Source organism: Carassius carassius, chromosome 33, assembly GCF_963082965.1.
Source record: "Carassius carassius chromosome 33, fCarCar2.1, whole genome shotgun sequence".
NCBI lineage: Eukaryota > Metazoa > Chordata > Actinopteri > Cypriniformes > Cyprinidae > Carassius > Carassius carassius.
In genome coordinates, this window is record NC_081787.1 from 21,032,248 (window position 1) to 21,054,061 (window position 21,814).

At 38.1% G+C, this 21,814-nt stretch overlaps 1 protein-coding gene across 2 annotated transcripts in view; it reads left to right on the forward strand.

Moving 5' to 3' along the window:
• LOC132113948 (dedicator of cytokinesis protein 2-like) overlaps positions 1 to 3,459 on the forward strand; it is a 112,450-nt gene extending 108,991 nt beyond the window's left edge. For both annotated transcript variants that reach the window (XM_059522012.1, XM_059522013.1), the window contains exons 47-51: positions 1,275 to 1,365; positions 1,483 to 1,578; positions 2,628 to 2,727; positions 2,809 to 2,957; positions 3,153 to 3,459. In XM_059522012.1, the coding sequence (XP_059377995.1) occupies positions 1,275 to 1,365; positions 1,483 to 1,578; positions 2,628 to 2,727; positions 2,809 to 2,957; positions 3,153 to 3,221 (505 nt within the window). In that variant the 3' untranslated portion in view covers positions 3,222 to 3,459. The remainder of the gene's footprint in view (positions 1 to 1,274; positions 1,366 to 1,482; positions 1,579 to 2,627; positions 2,728 to 2,808; positions 2,958 to 3,152) is intronic.
• Positions 3,460 to 21,814: the final 18,355 nt, after the last annotated feature.

Sequence of the window (21,814 nt, forward strand, 5' to 3'; positions counted from 1 at the left end):
ATAAAGTTTTGTTAATATTTTATATATATATATATATATATAGATAGATATATAAATTAATACATTTTTTAATATTTATAAATATACTTTTGTTTTAGATTTTTTTTTGTTTTAATATTTCTATTTAAATAATTGTATTTTTATATTATTTTGTTTGACATTTTTAGAAGTATAGAAATATGTATTTTTATTTATTTGTTTTAAGATTTATGTTTTAATAAATGTATCAATATATGTTATTAATATACAGTTTAATTTGTTATTATTATTGTTTTGTTAATATTTGTTTTGTAATAATTGTATTATTTGTTATTAATCTATTGGTTTGCTTTTTTATTTGTTTTCATATTTCAATAATTGTATTAATAATATATTGTTTTATTATTGTATTAATATTTGTTTTATATCTGAGATTAAGATGCTAAATTAAATGTCAGTGTGGCAAGCAAATGTGACAAAAATGTAGCATTTTACGGTTTGAATTGCTTATCATTGCATAATGTGTTCTGTTTCGCATTAATATTTTTAAAAAGTAGTAGGTAGTATAGACGGTTTCATCTGGCGCACGCGCCTGGACCTAAGTAAACTTCCGGTCTGTGTTGTGTATATCGGTCTGGCTGCAGTGCCTTCTACAAAACGCAGTTAAAGTCAAGGTGATGAGTAGACTGAGGGCTCAGGTGGTTGTGCTGCGGGATGTGTTTCCCATACATTTATTTATTTTTGGAGACTCGCCACAATTTTAAAACTGATCGATTTTTAAAAAGGCTTTGTTGAATAAACATGAGTAACATTACGTACTTCACGTTTAATAATAATAATTCCTTACATTTATATGTTTAAATATCAAAACGAGGCAGAGGTGTTTTTATATCGCTGTATTTCTGAAAGAAGACTTGCGTGTTATATGCCTGATAAAGCAGCGTGTGAGCGTACCAGCTCTGCTTTGTTTACAGCTGTTACTGGGGAAACCTCTATTTCTTGCGATTTATGTCTGTGCTTAAAAACATCTCCTGCTGGCAAAGAATGAATTTACATTTTCATTAAGTTCGCCTGATCCACGCGGCAAACATATTTTGTTTGTTATCAAAAAAATATCTACTCTAGAGGGACTTGGCTGTTGTTATTGATTCTATTTGGAAGTCTACCGGAAGTTAAGTTAGGTCCACAAAAGCGCGCATGTGCAGTAACGTTTGTTTATGTTGTTGCTGTTGAAACCGTCTATACAGTGTGTACTTTATTCCAAACATAACACATGTCTCTGTTTCTGTCTGTAGCATATCTCTGGACACTCCTCTCTCTCCGTCATTCTTCCCTCGTTCCAGTGGAAGTGTCAGTGTGATGGATGAAAGTGGTGTTGAAGTGGAGGTGAGGATGATGAAGATATTGCTGTGACATGTTTCGTCCAATAACAAAAATGGACCAATGATTGCAGCTCTCCATTATGACACAGTCATGCTCAGGTGACTCTCTCTGTTCTTCCAGGTGAAACTGAGAAAATCCAAGAAGAAGAAACCCAAGCGTGGCAGTATGATCTTCATCAGCGAGGAGAAAGAGCGGAGCAGCACCCTCGACAAACGGGTGAGAAAAAGAAAATACAGGATATATGTGTGTAGGGGAAAACTACAGAAATACATGAATATAGGAATAAATCAATAAGAGTTCAATATTTGCAGAAAAAATAAATACAACTAAGAATAAATGCAGAAGTAAAATAACAATGAATTATTGTGGAAGTGAATAGTTGATAGAAAGTACAGTACTTGACCCACCTGTGCTGCGATATAATACTCCATTTAATATGGTTTTAAATAGCATTTTACTTCCGATTTTGTAATGCAGAGTTTATGAGCTCATATTATTTGAGTGTTTGTACTTTAAAAGTTAATGCATCACACCGCAGGGCCAATTAAAATAAAGCAGTGAAATCAAAATGGTGATTAAAAATAGAAGATCAGTTACAGCACGTAAAATAAACAAATTCATGCTAATTTTAATCAAAATATCTAAATGTTGTAATACTTAATTTCATTAATTGTATTTAATAAAATCGGTTCAGACACATTGAGTTTATTAAAGGATTACTCCACCCCAAAATGAATTTTGTGATTAATCACTTACCCTAATGTCGTTCCAAAGCTGTAAAAGCTTTGTTTGTTTTCGGAACACAATTTAAGATATTTTGGATGAAAACCGGGAGGCTTGTGACTGTCCCATAGACTACCAAGTAACTTACACTGTCAAGGTCCAGAAAAGTATGAAAGACATCACTTTCGTGGATCAACATTACGGTTGATCCACTGATGGCAGATGGAATATTCTGACGATGTCTTTCATACTTTTCTGGACCTTGACAGTGTAAGTTACTTGGTAGTCTATGGGACAGTCACAAGCCTCCCGGTTTTCATCCAAAATATCTTAAATTGTGTTCAGAAGACGGACAAAGCTTTTACGGGTTTGGAACGACATTTGGGTAAGTGATTAATGACAACATTTTCATTTTGTAGTGGAGTAACCATTTAAGTTATTATTTTTGCAGGTTTGGTCCTTCGTTATTAACCTGCTTGTGTTTTTATTCCATAGTGACTGTAATGATACTGTAATGATCTGAACTCTCTGTGTCTCTCTAGCTTTCCAAGAAGCAGGAGTTTCGCAGCGACACGAATCTGTCAGAGCCGAGTGAGAGCCGCAGCGGCCTCGTCAACTCCAGATCTATGCCCACTATTGCAGGTACAACATTCACAAACGCTTAACCTCTACAACAGAACAGGAAGTAGTCAACAGACCGCTCATTTCCCACACTGTCCTCAGGTCTGTCTCTGTCAGTAGCCAATGGGAGTGAGGAGGTGGAGTCAGCGCGGTCCAAGCGTGACAGTAAAAGTGTCTCAGTGTGTCTGCCATCTGACCGCACCAGTGACCGTCGCTCCAAAGGAGTCATAAACCTGCTCTTTAAATCCAAGGTAACACACTCGACAGAGATTGAACAAACCATGACCTCTGGGAATTCTGGTATAAAACACTCTGAATTGTTCCTGTGACGGATTTCTTATGCGTCCTGATCTGAAATATTGTGGTTTTCTATCACGCAGCACATGTACATTATATACTTTATATCATTACCTTTATTGAAGTGTGAATATGTGCGTGTTTTTCAGCTAAGCTCCAAACCTGATGAATCAAAAACATCATCTGAACCGTCTGATGGTGCATCCACTCATTTTTAAATCTGTTTCTGTATTTTTTTATTGTATTGGCTGTTCATTTGTAATTTTTTTTTTTTTTTTTACTATTCTTAACTTGAATCTGTTAAAAACTGAAATGATAAACCTCTTAAAGACTGATCATAACAGAGTTGTGCCTTGATTTCATTGAATGTGTTTTAAAATAAACTCTAATGAAATGAAATCAGTGTTTTAAAAAGTGTATCGTCTGTCCCAACAATAAAATCATTTCCAATCATGACATTTTAACTTTATTATAAATACATACACAAAGGACATCATAGACATCATTCAGTGTTTTTATTCATGTCGTGTTAAATTTAGTCACGTTTATCTATTTGAGGTTGAGTAGATGATCTAAACTAGTGATTACAAAACACTGGATTTGACCCTTTCAGCGATTTAGAAAGTTTACAAATTTTCTTGGTGTAACAAGAGAACAAGAAGCATAAACAATAACGTGGTTATGATTCAAGTCGAAAGTATTTTAAAGTCACCACAGCATATTACATATAATCACATGCATTAGTACTTGATATAAACACAGCTGAGAAAATTTCCTTATAAAGATCATTTAAAGACATCAGGTATGCATGTTTTTTTTTTTCTTGACGATACATCTAAAAATAAAGCTGACATATACATATATTAGGTACATTTTCAGTTTCATCCACTGACCAGTTCATAAGATATGAGACTTACAGTAAATAATTTTTGTATGATAACACTTTCCAAATGAATCTGATTTTTTTTTTAAAAGAGAGAGAGATTCAAGCATTTACATGATTTTTTTTTTCAGAGAGTATTTCAAGACTACATTGTGCCTTTCAATCTGATCAGAATTCCATTTGGATTGATTGAAGTGTTTACATGAAGGTTTTTTCCTCATCAGTCTATCACTAACATACAGCCCGCAGAGATGCATTACATTAGGTTTGTCAGTCTCTCTGTAAATTTGGGATGATTTTTTTTGTTGTGTCTCATCTAAGTCTACATTTTACATTATATTTTAAATTTTTGAACTTCGCACCTCATGACATGTGTATTTGGCTGCACTCTTTCTTGTTGCTTTTGAATGCTAGAACATGTCCTATGTGAACTGTGATGATTAATGTTACTGTGTGTGTTTGCGAGTTCAGATTAATTGTCATTTTAGGAGCCATTTTTCCCCCAATGGAAATAAATTGCATTTAAGGCATGGTAGGCCAGCTGCTTGGCTTGTTGGTCCTTTGTAAGTGTTGCGGTGTCAAAGCAAAACAAAGCTAGAGTGCAGTAACATCATTTAGGTTACTGCGGTTTGCCTATGGTATTAGCTTGGATTCTGTAGTAACTGCACTTCTGACACTCTCATTTCTCTGAAACAGGACAGTATTGAACCAGGAGATGTCACAAAGCCCATTTTGGGCCTTAACTCAGTTTTGACCAAATTTGTAGTTACTGCGCTTTGCCTTTGGACCGCAGTATAGTCACACATTTGGTTGAGATATGGCTATGCCATGGACTGTATGCTGTTGACAACTTAGCAATTTTGTCAAATTTTTCTTCAAAAAGCACCTAGCAACAAATTTATATAGATTTAAAATGTATTTGACAACTTTTAGCAACTTTTGACAAGTGACTCAAACAATAAAAAGGCACTAATTTCCCATCTAAATTACACAAAAAGAGGAAACCAAAGATGCCTAGCAGTACACACATAACATTAAGTTAACTGCTATTTGCAATTGTTCAGTTCGATAATAATAATTTAATAATTGTTCATTCATGATACACCCTAATAGAAGCTTGAACCTGCGATTGTTGGTCAGCTAGTACACTGTAAGAAAAAAAAAATCTCGACAAATGGAAAAGGTACTAGTAATTATTAAAAGGTACATTATCCATTGTCCGATGTAACCCAAAATGCAATGCATTATTTAAAATGCAGGTAAAAAAAAAAACCCCTGTGAATATCTATGATTTACCATAAAAGATTGGGCCCTATTTTTACAGACTTTTCTTAGAGTGTAGCATACTAACTACACTGCTTTAACCTAGAATTGTTCAGAATGTATAGTTTTACAAGTTTACTAGCTAGTAAAACAACTTTTGCAAGTTTTCAATAATTCAATGATGTATTTAAAAAAAGTTCAATTTAATTTAATATTATATTCTGAATTTGTATTAGTTTACAAACAAATCTAAATTAGCATTATTTATTTATTTATTGTTGCAGAGATCTGATGTTGTGACACAATTTTGCACTGTGATTATGTAATGACTTTGCGCAATGACATCACAATGTCATTTAGCAACTTTTAGTGACAAATCGACCTTCCTTCAGCAACTTCCCTTGAAAATGAGTTGCCAACATTGGCTGTATGTTGCCGAGTTCCGGCAACCATCACTGAGCCAAACTAATTATGCTATGTGGGTAAAGTCTGATTTCGTCTTTGCTTAGGACTGCTTTTTCCAATATGGGTTGTGACTGGGACTTACCACGTTGAGCTGATACTACTCACCTTTGTTGTTCAAATGTGTGCATGCACTTATCTCGCTCCTCACCTAGAATACGTACTGTTCATCTTCTGTCGTCTGCTCAGCTCACTGGATTCATCACCACCTGCAAGGACAGAGTTAATACTCAGTTAAGTACAGTATATCCTCTGGACTTCTCAAGAATACCATGACCAATGATCAATGCTTTTCCTCTGCCATCCTTAACAATTGTTAAATTGCACTTAATGTGTCGTCCTCTTCTGTACGCTGACATTATCTTGGAAACAGTAGCCAATCAGTTGTTTTAAATGTCATATTTTGATTCAGCACATCAGAATACATCATAAAAAGTACATTTCCTGTCTCTGAAGCAGACCATTTCTTAAAATATAATAAATTGTTATTCCCAGGCCTGACAAAGTCAGTTTGTTTCTTGTTTCCATATCTGAGCAATTACATGACCACTTTTAGTTCTTTAGATTTTACTTAAGTTGTTGTTATTAAAATGTACTGCTATTGTTTCACATTAAAGGTCGGGAAAAATTATGTCTGACCCTTTTCACATTTTGTTTGAGGAATATGAATTTTTGCCATCAAACAGAAGGCTTCGAGTTGCATATGCTAGACTGAACCAATTATACAAGTCCTTTGTTTATCAGTCTGTAAAATAAATACATCAGAATTGGGGGTTCTAAGTAGTGATGTCATTTAGTAACAATGAACACCAGCAGAAGGCAGTGTTGTTCCTTTTCAGAAGTCAGAAAGACCCAAGTATGTTTAAACACACACATATTTGTCTTAGAGACAAGAGCTTCCAGTGCAGAGGAAAGTACACACATTGTGCAAACACATGGTAGTGCAGACATACAGTACATATACATACATTTTTGTATGGTTCCAGCTGTCAAAAATTAGTAGGGAGCGTAGAGGCCCTCACTTTGAATGACTTCAGAACATCTGCGACCGCAGGACATCATTAGTTCCTCACACTGTGCTGGTGTGATCTTGGCCCACTCTTTTTCTGCTCTCTTCCATCTGTTTCAACCTGCTATCAAACGGTTTCAGTGATCTTAGAGCGACCTACCATCTTGCTATCTCAGTGAAAATTGAAGGAATGTTGCCAGTTAAATAGGGTTTGTCATAGAAATAAGCAAATTAGCACTATGTGCCAAATAAACACCAATAACTATAGCTATCCATAAGTGTTTTCTCATTTTGATCAGTGTACTTTTTCAAATATTTATTTTATAAATTATTTTTTTTTATGCGGTGCTTTAATTTATGAAATATGCTTAAACAACGGCCCTTATACTACCCTGTACTGAAAACTGCCCTTATACACTTGTTAGGATGTAACTTCAAAAAGGACTAGTGACCTTGAAATATTTGAAATTATAGGTTCTCTAATTTTGATCTCCACTGTATGTGTGTATCTCTCTGTGTGTGCATGTATATGTATATAATGCCACTGATAAATGTCACTAATGAACCATGTCACTAATGAACAGTTATGCTTAACAATTAACACATATTTTTACTTAAGTTGTTATGTCACATGTCCAGTTTTGCCGGCCTGTTTGTATGTGTAAGGATGTTCCCTATAAAGAACAGCATAGATGGATTAATTCAACTTCTATAATCCTCTAATTAAGACAAATGTTGTTCGGTTAGTCTTCAGTATTACCTCATATAGACTGCATAAGGTAGATAAAAGTGTGTGTGTGTGTGTGTGTGTGTGTGTGTGTGTGTGTGTGTGTGTGTGACACTGAGTGAGGTAGTGGCTCTGATATCCTGTCAGCATCCCACACACACTGTAAACTCCAGCTTTTTTATTCCTCAGTGTTGCTGCTTTTAAAATAAAGACATGAAACATGTGCGTAAATATTATCAGCATCCTGTAATAATGCTGCATTTAAAGTGAGTGTGTGACGTGTGTCCTGTTGTGTAGTAATCTAATGAGCTCTAATCAGTGTTATCTTACTGGCTCTAATTACACACACACACACACACACACACACACACACAAACCCTTTGTACACCAACGCATTTGCATATGCATGTGTTTGCTTTCAGATACACGTTTGCAATTCTCTCTCTGTGGAGACTGTATACTGTTTTTGTTTTATACAAATGAGTTAATGATATTTCTGTAATCCCTTAACTTCAACACAAATGTTTCTGCTATTTTCATTCACAGAGGGATTTTGTTTGTATACATTTTTATTTGTTAAATTTTATTCTATGTTTCATTAAGCTGTTTTCCTTGCTTCTTGCAATGCAGCTGATTTCAGGTTTTACCATCATGGAGGCATTCAGTCCCCACAATTTAGTCAAAAAGACTACCTTTTTATATATAATATAATGGCTCTTTTTTATTTTTATTTATTAGGTATTTTAGGTTTTACCATCATTGTGTGGACATTTGATCCTTACAATTCAAAAGCTGAATCACACTCACAGACCTGTTGTTTGTCCAGTCTGTCGGATCTCTGTTTGTCTGATAATTGTTTGCTAATGCTGGGCTGTCTGGTGTTCTGGTGTCTGGTAACTTCTCTGCAGTTAGATTCTGTCAGAGGCACAAACACACACTCACCGCAGCCTGACACTAATCTCAGCTGCCTTTGTGTTCGTCTGGCAGTTTAACTCTGTTTCTTTTAGTCAGAATGTTTACTAATGTGTTCAGATTAATTTCCTGCTTGATGAAACTATTTAAATTTAAGATGGAAATATCTGTGTGTTCTCTACTCTAATCCTGCTCCAGCCATCTGATTGGACAACCGCTGCTGGCTCTGTCTCCCATGGCAACAGTGCTGGATGGAATCTCTGGGTGGGGTCAGACGTCAGTGGTGTCATAATGACCAGGTGAATCATTTAGTGTCCTAATGCTGTCACACTGGGGAACAAGAGCTAAGAGTTCATTCTGGGTGTTTTTGTGTGGTTACATTCACACAAGCATACTATCATTATCACAATGCAATCTGCTTGGATGGTTTTCCATTTCCATTGTGCCAAATGAACCTGAAGTAACATTAGCTGTGATTTTGAATTATTTGATCACAACTACAGTATATGTGTATTCAGTATGTAGCAAGGTAATTATCCATGCCTATGCGTAACACCTATAGGAAAAAACTGAGAATAGTGGGGTGACACTCACCCCCCTAAAACCTCTCCCATCCGGGTCACTACAGCAGTGTACCCCCTGGGTCTTACTCACACCCGCTCCAAGCAGGATTTGAACAAGGGTCACTGGCATGGGAGGCAGGCACACTAACAAGGGGGCTAAAGACCAAGCCTCTAGTGGGGACCAGGGGAGTGAGGTTTACCTGTGGTACACAATGATACAGTACAGTATTTTCCATGCAGTCTAATATAAATTTAGCAAAAATAGCCTGCCAGTCATTCAAGTCATTCACTATGCATACAGAAAAGACCCAGTGCAAACTTACACATGGATCCTGCTCTCTCTCTCTCTCTCTCTCTCTCTCACACACACACACACACAGGAATTCCCTCAGCTGTCATTTTAGAAGAGGTAAACAGTTTAATTAGTTTCCTTAGGAACAATTCTAGACTTGCCCCTTCCAAACACACACTTACATAAAAACATAATCAAAAACAGATGAATCCAGGGCTGTGCTTCTCAAACGCTTTGTAAACCTTTAAAGATCGTTAAAACGATCGTACGACTGATCTTAGTATAACGGTCTGTTTTCCTAAAGTATCTTAACTTCAGTAGAACTTAAAAATCATTGCTGATCTACGGATCTCTGGAGTAATCTTAAAGCCCGAAATGCAGTGTAAGAAGACAAAGTTATGAGGTCACCTGCAGGATAAACGACAGATAACACCATATTTAAGCCCATAGGCAACTATAGTTGCCGCAGTTTATAGTTGTCATTTTCCTTTTGTAAGTATTTTTATAGATGTTATCCAAGTTATATTTCTCAATGACATGCAAGTAAACAACCAAATAAAGGATTTCAAGAAAAAAAAATAAGGTATCCACTTCCTTCCTGTCACATGAGGCTGTCAACTTCCTACCCCTACTTCCAGGAAGCATGGTGAAGGCAAACGCTCCCAAAGAAATTTAATTTTCATATTACTAATAAGTTTTTATTTTTGACACATATCATGGGGAAATGGGGTATACTGTGTTAACAGGTTAATAAATCAAGGTTATTGGTCTTGTTTAGTGCTTTGTCCTTTCATAATATCCCACCTAAAACATAACTTAACCCTTTAACTGACATCTCTACTGTACAGTAGACCTTAATTTAATTGGGAATAAATCTGTCAAAAGGAGGAGATGAGAGAGCAATCTTTCCACAGCTCTGCTGCCCCACTTCTGTGTCTGCTTTAGCCATGGGGGGTGACAGCAGCAGTTTACTAACTTCAGTCAGTCACACAAAAGAAGGAATGGAAAGATAAAGAGCTAACACATGGGATTAATTGATGTAGATCATGTTTTTTCACCCTTTTATGACATTATGTCTCGTAAGGGGCAAAATATTGAGGCCCCATTATCCAGTTTGGATGAGTTTCATTCCAATTTGTCAAGGACCCTAATTAATTTTATGACTAGTAGCTTATGATTCCATTGTAATGCTAAAATTCAAACAAGTAATGAATTTACATTATTATATGAAATCACTTATTACAGTAAGCCACTGAATACTATGGGCCTAAAAAAATGGCGTAATTTTCTTTCAGGTATACCTTTTTTATTATATAGATGTAATATTTTCTTAATTCTATTTATTTTTATTTACTTATTTTAATTTAACACACTTCTAAGAATGAAAATACCTGCATGATCATTAATAAGTAAATAAATAAACAAACAATCGTGTGTAGCCTACAAATGATAATTATTTTTAATAAGCATATATTTAAAAAGAAGATCATTAATTTCATGAATATCAAGGATTTTTGTCAAGGTTAATTCATTACACCTAATCAATATGTGCCTATTCATAGTTTCATTGTTTCATAGAGTTTATTTCTTCTGTTCAGCACAAAAGAAGATATTTTGCAGAATGTTGGTACAAAATACCCTTTTTATTATATAGATTGAATATTTCCTTCATTATAATTATTTTTATTTATTTTTATTTATTTATTTATTTTAATAAAACTTGTTGATACACAATACCCTGTTGGGTCAACTTAATGGCTGCACTTTGCTCTGCACAATGTTCCACCATTTTAAGACAAATGGATTTATTGTGTTTTCATATTCAAGAGATTATAAACTAGAAGCAACTTTTTTTTTTGGGGGGGGGGGGGGGTGTTGCATTGAATGTTCTTTGACTTTTATGCATAATTAATTTGTATATGAATAAAGATTGATCTTTTGAAAGCAGTTATTTTGAGTTAGATGCCAAATGCTATCCTCCTATTCAAATTTGACACTGAAGGTCAAATTTGAATACAACATATTTGCCTCACATTCAAATATGATTTTCAAGAAAATAAACTAAAACCTGGGGAAATAAATGCAGAACATGTTCACATAGGACACTATTAACATGACTATATGCATGAAACCATTCAGAAAAATTTGGGCACAAATGGGTTAACTTTATTCAAGTGCATATAAGGTTTTGATAGTACTCCTCTTTACTACTCTTTTATTTTGTCGTTTAAATGAATTAAAAAATTTAAATATTAAAAAGACATATCATAAATTTCATCTTTTTGAAAGTTATTTGTTTTCTAATCCAGGTGATGACTATTAGGTTCAAGGATACAATTATATAAGGTAATATTTCAGCACTTAACAAATGGACAGCGAATCTTAAGTAGCACATAGAACGCGTTCTTGTTTTTGGGAAACGCATGTGGAATTGCGGCGAGTGTTCATAACCATGCACGAAGAGAACACTTTTAAGATCTAAAATACATCTACACTGTGCTGTTTCCTCAATATATGTGCTAATGTATTCAACACAGTTTAAGTGCAATTTTAACATGATGGTAATAGGGTTCACAAACCATGCCCATGTTATCTTGAGATGTTCATTTCAATAGAAAATTAAATTTGAATGTTTCAAATGTCAGTAGTACACATAAGTGGTATAATTCATTTGTGGTATATCTCCACAACTCCTCTTTCATCCGCTGGAAAATTCATTACTTTCTTCATAAGTAGGACCTGTGTTAACTGATGTGAAAATTATTTGTTCATAAATCAAGCTCTCATGAATTAAAAACTTTATTACAGACTATACTTTGCAAACCCATGAACCACAGAATTGCAAGAAAAAAAAATATTCTGTGGAAGAAACAAGCTTACATAGTTGCCGTTGATTTGGCGAGAGAGAGAGAGTGCTGGTCTAATTAGAGAACAACACTTCTTAAAGAATCTTGTTGTTTAATGGCATTGTCTTGTGACAAGAATTAAACCATTAGTGGGAACAATGACCAAAGAGAGGGACAGAGAAAGAGAATGATGAAGAAACAAAGGAAAATGAGACAGGGGCTATAACAGTGAACATATGAATAACTTAAGACCAAGAGTTGTAAAGGACAGTAGTATGTGTGTGTGTATGAAGGGCTGTAGGGTAACAGAAAGCAAAGAGAATACAAGTCGAGTGTCAAAGTGTGAAAAGATGTTAAAGAAAGTAATTATTGTCTGGACAGCTGTCATCCATCCATCCTGTGACTTTTTTGACAAGATCAAAATATGCCAGAAGTTAGGAATATGAGAAAGAACATCACTTTAATTTGTCTGCCATTTTGGGTGCAGATTGAGTTTAAATTGTACAAGTTAAACGTCACAGTATTTGAAACAGTGTGGACATACTGCCATTAGAATGTGCATCCCAATTCAGTACAGCTTTGCAATAAAATATACTGTATCCTAGGTAGAAAAATAGACTTGAGTAAACAAGTAAATTAATCACTTTTCAAGTTGACAGTATTTAAGAATGTTTAATTTATGTTCAAAGGTGTAGTTAAAGATATTTTCAATGCAGTTTTTTTAATTGCATTTTTAAAGGAATTTGCCAGTTATTTTGTTATAAAAAGAGCTTTATTTTTGTCCTTTTTCTCTTGATAATCCATTGCTTATTATTATTATTATTATTATTATTATTATTATTATTATTATTATTATTATTTTTATTATCTTAGTCTTAATTCTCCTTGTACACCTCCTACATAATCCAAATTTGGGATTGGTTGAAAGTATTTATTTATTGTTTGTTTGACAAAGCTTTTATGTTCTCCGAGACTTTGTTTATTTGATAAAAAAATGCATTACAGTAAAATTGTGATATAATATTAGAATTTAAAGGGGTTAGATGATGTTGCTAAAAAGAACATCCTAACCCTAACCCTATTTTTTACATTCTGTACATTATTGTTGCGCCTCTATGCCCTGCCTTTTTGAAATGCATCAGTTTTTACAAAGTTCATCGTTCAGAAAAGCGAGGTGTATGCTGATTGGGCAGCTATCCAGTGCATTGTGATTGGCCAAATACCTCAATCGTGTGACAGAAATGTTATGCCCCTCACCATACTGTGATGGCATCTACCGGGCCAAACAGACAAAACCAATAAAACCCATTATAATCGAGGCATTCATTTCATCCAGTGGGGACATAATTACTGTTTATAATGACTTATACTGTGTTTTTATGCATTGCATATAATTTTATGCGCAACACACATATTTATAAAAAATATTTGTACTACAGTATGTGTCACTATTGCTTTGTTAGAGATCACTTGATATGTCCTAATTATGTGTACGTGTCTAACCAAAGTTGCAGAAGGCTCCAAATATGGAGGACATGGCTTGTCAAACTGACATACAGAAAGTTAGTTTATAGGTCCTGTTTGAGGTCCTGGTGTTGATGTCTGTTCGTGCTCCTGTGTTCCTGTCCTTGCTCAGTTTCCTGTTTCGGTCTTCTTTGGATTATCACAGTCACTCACGGATTATCACCGCCTATCACCGATCTACCAACACCGTCATCGCTACCAACGCACTCAAATCACCTACTCACCTGTCTGTGCTGCCGTCGTGGTCCCTGCGTCACTCTCCAGCATTCATTCATCACACCTCCTGTCAATAAACTCCATTTACTTGCATCTGCCTCCTGTCCTCCATTGTTAGCATCACAAAACGATCTGACCAACAGGGAGGCAGCGAGTAATCAACCTTCCTCCCTCAAAGATTTCCTCAGCGCCAGTGTTCGGAGGATGGACTCCCAGGAGAGGAATCTTAACGACACTGGTCGCGCGGTTCAGGCTTTAGTGACGCAGGTGTCCGAGCTCACCCAACAGTTCCAGCTATTACGAGCTCCTACTGCGCCACTCACACCGCCTGTTCCACCAGCACCGTCTGAGGCCCCCTCCCAGCCGGAACCCCGCCTCCCGATTCCGGAGGCGTACTCGGGTGAGCCCGACTTTTGTAGAGCCTTTCTTAACCGTTGTGATATGCACTTTGCCCTCCAGCCCAGAACCTTTGCCAATGAGAGGGCCAAGGTGGCCTTTGTACTTACCCTGCTTTCTGGGAGGGCGGCATTGTGGGGAACAGCGGTGTGGGAGAACCAGGACCCATGCTGCGCCTCGTTTCAGGCGCTCTCCGCTGAGATGAGACGGGTCTTTGATCGGGCCGCCGCAGGACGGGAGGCGGCCAGGAAGCTGACGGAGTTACGCCAGCACGAGAGATCCGTCTCGGACTATTCGATCGAGTTCCGGACCCTGGCGGTGGAGTGCCATTGGGCTGGCTGACCGCGTCCAGAGGGAGATCTACGCCCTGGATCTTCCCCCGTCCCTCAATGGACTTATTGAGCTGGTGCTACGGGTCGATGCACGTCTGACACGGATGGAGAGGAGGGGTCTACTCAGCACCCCATCCAGGGGACCGGCAGACGTGCGATTCAGCGGCGGGGACGTGGCCAGCCCCGTCTACGATCACGAGCCCATGCAGGTAGGGCGAGCTCGGCTTTCCCGGGAGGAGAAGGAGAGGCGGAGGTCCCTGGGCCTATGCCTTTACTGCGGGGGAGCCGGACATCAAGCCCATGCCTGTCCGGTAAAAGGCCAGGCCCGGTAGGCTACTATCGGGTGGGATCTCCGCCGAGAAGACCTCATCATCATCATCACCATCATCTTCTACGCTCCTCCCGGTAAGGCTGCAGTGGTCAGCACAGACACATCACTGTCAATCACTACTGGACTCTGGGGCGGAAGGTAACTTCATGGACAGCACATTAGCCCACAAACTCCACATTCCCCTCAGACCCCTTCCGCACCACATCATGGTTCACGCCCTCACTGGTCAGCAACTTCCTACCATCTCATACATTACTGAAGACATCACACTCATCACATCTGGCAATCACTCCGAGACCCTCTCCTTTCACATCCTTGACTCTCCCCTGGCACCCATTGTCCTCGGACACCCATGGCTCCTCCTCCATAACCCTAGTATTGACTGGCCCTCTAACTCCATTTTGTCTTGGTGTAAAAAGTGTCATGAGTCTTGTCTAGTGTCTGCCTGTTTGTCTGTGTCTGTGTCTGTGTTGCAGGAGGAAGCGGTGGATTTGTCTAACGTGCCCGCTGAGTACCTCCATCTGAAGGAAGTGTTCAGTAAGTCTCGGGCTGCTTCTCTTCCTCCGCATCGTCCTTACGACTGTGCCATAGATTTACTTTCAGGTAAGTCTCCGCCTAAGGGCAAACTCTATTCACTTTCTGTTCCAGAGAGGGAGGCTATGGAGAAATATATTTCTGATTCTCTAGCTTCTAAATTCATCCGCCCTTCCTCTTCTCCTGCGGGGGCGGGGTTCTTTTTTGTGGGAAAGAAGGACGGATCACTGCGACCTTGCATTGATTACCGGGGACTGAACAACATCACGGTAAAGAATAGTTATCCTTTGCCGTTGATGTCTTCGGCCTTCGAGAGGTTGCAGGGAGCGTCCATTTTCACAAAACTGGACTTACGCAATGCATATCATTTGGTTCGGATCAGGGAGGGGGATGAATGGAAGACCGCTTTTAACACCCCCAGAGGGCACTTTGAATATTTGGTTATGCCCATCGGGCTCTCCAACTCCCCAGCGGTCTTCCAGGCAATCGTCAACGACGTGCTGCGAGATATGATCAATCAGTTCATTTATGTCTACCTGGACGACATATTGATTTTTTCTTCCTCTCTCCAGGAACATGTGCAGCACGTCCGACGAGTGCTTCAGAGGTTTCTAGAGAATGGGCTTTTTGTCAAGGCGGAGAAATGCGAGTTTCATGCACAGTAAATTCCATTTTTGGGGTATATCGTGTCGACTGAGGGAATACGCATGGATCCCGAGAAAGTTAAGGCTGTGGTAGAGTGGCCAAGCCCAGATTCCCGTAAGGCCCTACAGAGGTTTCTGGGGTTCGCTAACTTCTACCGGCGTTTCATTCGCAACTTCAGCCAACTAGCCGCACCTCTGACCGCCTTGACCTCCGCCAAGACTGCGTTCAGGTGGTCAGACACAGCTGAGGCTGTGTTTGCCAAACTGAAGAGCCGTTTCATTTCAGCCCCTATTCTGATTACCCCTGACCCTCAGTTCGTGGTGGAGGTCGACGCGTCAGAGGTGGGGGTAGGAGCGGTGTTATCTCAACGTTCTCCCTTAGACGACAAGGTCCACCCTTGCGCGTATTTTTCATATCATTTATCTCCGGCAGAACGAAATTACGATATTGGTAACCGAGAATTGTTGGCAGTTAAGATGGCATTGGAGGAATGGCGACACTGGTTAGAGGGATCGGGGGTTCCTTTTATAGTATGGACTTACCACAAGAATTTAGAGTACATTAGCACCGCCAAAAGGTTGAACTCCAGGCAGGCTCGATGGGCACTTTTTTTCGGACGTTTTGACTTTACTATTTCGTACCGCCCGGGTTCCAAGAATATCAAACCCGATTCCTTGTCACGTATTTTTGACCATTCCGTACGCCCGTCTACTCACGAGTGTATTTTTCCTGAGACATTAGTGGTCTCCACTCTCACATGGGAGATCGAATCGAAGGTCAGAACGGCCTTAGAAGGGGTAACGCCTCCGCCCGGGTGCCCACCGAACCGTTTATTTGTGCCGGAGGGATTAAGGTCTAACGTTATCCTTTTTTTTTTTGAACATTATGTTTATTGGGTTTTTCCAAGTTAAACGCAAAGTACAACAAAGTACAGAATAATCAAAGCAAATCTTTCAACCCCGCACATACTACCCTAAACATGCCCCAAACCTCAACCCATAGTGCCACAAATAAACCATGAATAAAATGAAACAAGAAAGTATAAAAAATTAGGTTCTAAGCATTCTGTCCTGTTAAACCCAAGTAAGAAATGAAGCTACCCCAGTATTTGACAAACAAATCTTGACGCTTTTTCAAACGAAATGCAATTTTTTCCAAAGGCATGTAAGATGACACTTCTTTAATCCACATGGAAGTAGAAGGTGAATTAGAATCCTTCCATCTCAAAGTTATACATTTTATGGCTGCTAGTAGAGCTAGTCTGACAAATCTCATATTAATTCTTTGTTGATCAAGTAGTGTAGTATCCCCTAAGAGGGTAAGTCTAGGCTCTCTAGGCACATTAGTACCTACAACTATAGCAATAATCTCTAAGACCCCTTTCCAATATTCTTCCAAGTCAGGGCAAGACCACAGCATATGTAGAAGAGTCCCTCTATCTGCTTTACATCTAGGACAGATCTCTGAGTAGGAGCTTTTAAAAGAGTGCAATCTAACTGGAGTATAGTAAACTCTATGTATCACATTAAATTGGATGAGCTTATGACGACTATTGATAGAAAAAGTCTGAGCTTTCTCACATATTGCTTTCCATTCGTCATCTGTGAATGAGCACTCCAAGTCTTTTTCCCACTTAGATTTTACGTCACGAATGCTACCCGCCATCAGTTGTAACAACTTGGCATAGATAAAAGAGATGAGACCCTTATGACCTTTTTTCTCAGCCAAGATAGCCTCAAGAGGTGAAAGAGGGAGCTTAGATAAACGACCACCTTGTTGGGTCTGAATGTAGTGTCTAATTTGCAGGTATTTAAAGAAAAATTTAGAGGGAAGGGTAAATTTCTGTTGTAATTGCTCAAACGACATGAGTGTATCCTCCTCATAAAATTTGTCAAAGGTTTGGATGCCTTGATCATACCACTGTTTGGCTATGCCATCTTTGAGGACAGGGGGTAGAAAGGGATTGTAATAAAAAGCAGTGGATCTGAAAATAGTCTGCTTGCATTTCATCTTTTTCATGAGGTCTGCAACAATTTTAGAAGTACCAACAATTAGTGGGTTAGAGGTCAATTTCTTCAAATAGTTTATAGAGACAAAAGGTATTGCAGCAAGGGTTATACCCTGCACTTGGGCCTCTTCTAATTGTCGCCAAGCAGGAGGGGAAATACATTTTGTTTGCCAGATCCAAACAATGCGCAGCTGAGCTGCACAATAATATAAATAAAAGTCAGGCAATTTGAGTCCACCATTCTGAAAAGGCATAAACAGTGAATTTAATTTCACCCGAGGAACTTTCCCTTTCCATAAGAACCTAGAAATACCTCTATGGAGATCCTTAAAAAAAGACTTTGGTAACACAGAGGGGAGTGCCTGAAAAAAATATAAAAATTTTGGCAACACAGTCATTTTAATAGAATTTATCCGACCAATTAATGAAATAGGAAGAGATTTCCATCTATCTAATTCTCTTTCTACACTTCTAAGCAGGGGAGCATAGTTCAAATTATATAACTGAGACAAATCTCTAGGTATTTGTATTCCCAAATATAGAAATTTATCTCTGTTCCAGACAAAAGGGAATTTTTTAAGGGACAATTGCGAAGCGGCTCTATTAAGAGGCATAGAGACACTTTTATTCACATTTATTTTATAACCAGATATAATCCCGTACTCTTGTAATAGAGTTGACAAGGCTGGTATGGAAGAATCTACATTTGTCAAATACAACATAATATCGTCCGCATATAAAGAGATTACATGTTTAGATTGAAGGGTTGTAAAACCACTGATATTGTCATGTGAGCGAATTGCAATAGCTAAAGGCTCTATTGCAAGAGAAAATAAAAGGGGAGATAGTGGGCAGCCCTGCCTTGTACCCCGCTCCAAAGAAAACTGTGCCGAGATCTCGTTATTGGTCTGAATGACTGCTGTTGGATGGTTGTAAAGCATTTTGACCATATTAAGAAATTTAGAACCAAAGTTCATCTTTTGAAGGACTGTAAACAAGTAGGGCCACTCAACACGGTCAAAAGCCTTTTCGGCATCTAAAGATATAGCAATAACAGGAGAATCAACTTGAGAAGCAGAAAAAATTACATTCAAAAGTCTCCGAACATTGTCAAAGAGACATCGATTTTGAATAAATCCTGTTTGATCCATGTGTACCAATTGTGAGATAACTTTTTCCAATCTTAAAGCAATAATTTTGGCAAAAATCTTGTAGTCTGAGTTAAGTAATGAAATCGGCCTATAGGAGCCACATAAACGAGGGTCTTTACCAGGCTTAAGTAAAAGAGTTATCATAGCCTGTTCAAGAGTGTCAGGTAAACGCTGAGTCTCTATAGCCTGCAAATACATATCATTTAGTGGTTTGATTAATTTAGGTAGAAAAGCCTTAATAAAATCCATGGAGAAACCATCCATACCAGGTGATTTGCCAACAGCTAAGCAAGATATCGCTTCTTGTATTTCAATTTCCGTTATGTCCTTCTCCAGACAGTCCCTGCATTCCTCGGTAAGTGAAGGTATATCAAGGCTATCTAGGAAAGAGTGTATGTTCGCCATATCTGTATGCTGTGAGGTATATAACAGCTTATAAAACTGCATAAATTCCTGATTAATAAGATTAGGGTCTCTGATGATAGTGTTATCTACTTGACGAATTGCATTTATAGACCTCACTGCATCGTCTTTCCTTATTTGCCAGGCCAATAATCTGCCAATTTTGTCCCCATGCTCGTAATATCGTTGTTTGGTTCTGAGGAGGATACACTCTGCTTCCTTAGTGGACAGCATATCATACTCAAGCTGCAATGAATTTAGTCTATGTAGAATACTTTCATCTCCACATATAGAATAGTCCTGTTCCAGCTTTTTAATATCTTTAGAAAGTTCATTCAGTTGACTTTGATATTTTTTCTTTTTTCCGGATGAGTATGCTATGATTATTCCCCTCAGATAAGCTTTAAGTGATTCCCAAATCATACCTGAAGCGGCAGAACCAGCATTGAAATTCAAGAAATTTTCTATATTGTTATTTAGAAGGTCTATAAAATCAAGGTCGTTAAGGAGATAATTACTGAACCGCCATCTTCTAATGTGTGATTTAGTAGTAGGGGTATAAATTGTAAGAACTAAAGGGGAATGGTCAGACAAAGTTCGTGGAAGGTATTCACATTATTCAACTAAGTGTTCTTGTCTTTTATGTAAAAGAAAAAGGTCAATTCTAGAGAAACTCTTATGGGGTCGAGAATAAAAAGAAAAATCATTTTGCTTATTATGCAAAGCTCTCCAAATATCTAACAGTTCTAGTTCAGCCATTATATGTTTCACAACTCTTGCTGATGGAGTTAAGACAAAACCTTTGTTAGCTGTCTGCTGAATCTAAAACCAAATTAAAATCACCTCCAATGATTGTACAGGGCAAAAACAGTTTAAAATGAAAATTATGAAAAAACTGAGGGTCATCTTGATTGGGGGCATATACATTTGCTATTGTAACATTCTCAGAAGCAATATATCCTTTAAGAATAATATATCTTCCATAATTATCTTTAACCATGCTTTCAAAAACAAAAGGCACTCTGCGATTGATCATAATAGCAACCCCTCTTGAATGAGAGCTATATGATGAAAAAAATATTTGTCCAGACCACTGACGTAATAACTTACAGTGATCTTCTTCAGTCAAATGCGTCTCTTGTAGGAGAGCAATGTCTATCTTATTTTTTTTTAAGAACAACATAATTTTTTTCCTCTTTAATTATTATTAATCCCATTAACATTCCAGGACAGATATTTATACTTATCTCTATCAGTTATCAGTCAAATTGAAAAGAAAACACACAAAAAAGAAGGGAAGAAAAAAAAAAAAAAAGTGGCACAAACCCCCCTCCCAAACCTCCCACCCACCCACATACATAACACTTTCCCCGTAAACAACACATTCGCGTAACGTTGCATACAGAACGTGCACAACTTCAAGCTAAGGCATCCCAACTTTAACCAGGAAATAATTAGCGCAGATAACGCCATCTACCGAACATTACAGGTAAAACTTTGCGAACAAATCACCAAAGTTGCCATAGGCATAAAGGCACTTGTGACTCAATATCAAAACAATCTCGGACTAACATTACTTGGTATTTATTAGGTTTCAGTAGCGACCATTCGGTAGCTACTCAAAAGTCCTTCGTAAATGCAGTCACTATTCATAATGTAGCCTACCTACAGTCTCACTCCGAACCTGCTGGCAACAAAAGTTTTGGATGGTGGGCTTTTAAGTAAGCCTCCGCGGCATCTTTTGAACCGAAGGATCGTGCACCCTCAGGAAGAACCACTCTCAGAGTAGCTGGGTACTGCATACTGTAGGAGATGTTGTGGTCCCAGAGCCGCCCTCGAACAGAAGCAAACGCCTGTTTCTTCTTGTAGAGAATGGTTGACATATCTCGGAAGATCATTATTTTTGAGTTTCCATATGTCAGGTCTTTTTTCTCCCGTGCAACATTCAATATCGTGACTGTGTCTCTAAAATGAAGGAGTCTAATTACAATGGCTCGCGGTCTTTCGTGTTCCGACGGCCGGCGCTGAAGGGTACGATGGGCTCGTTCAATTTCAAAGGGCCGTTCTTGATCCATACCAATGATTTTAGGGAGCCAATCCTCCACAAATGACACTGCATCTCTCCCCTCAACTCCTTCAGGAAAGCCAACAAGGCGCAAATTGTTACGTCTGGAGCGATTTTCAAGATCATCGACCTTATCTTTCAAAGTGAGTATTTCGTACTCCACGTGCTTTTTACCCTCAGCAATGTCCTCACGCACATTAACAATGGCTTCTTCAAATCCATCTTGACGCGATTCCAACTCGCTCAGCTT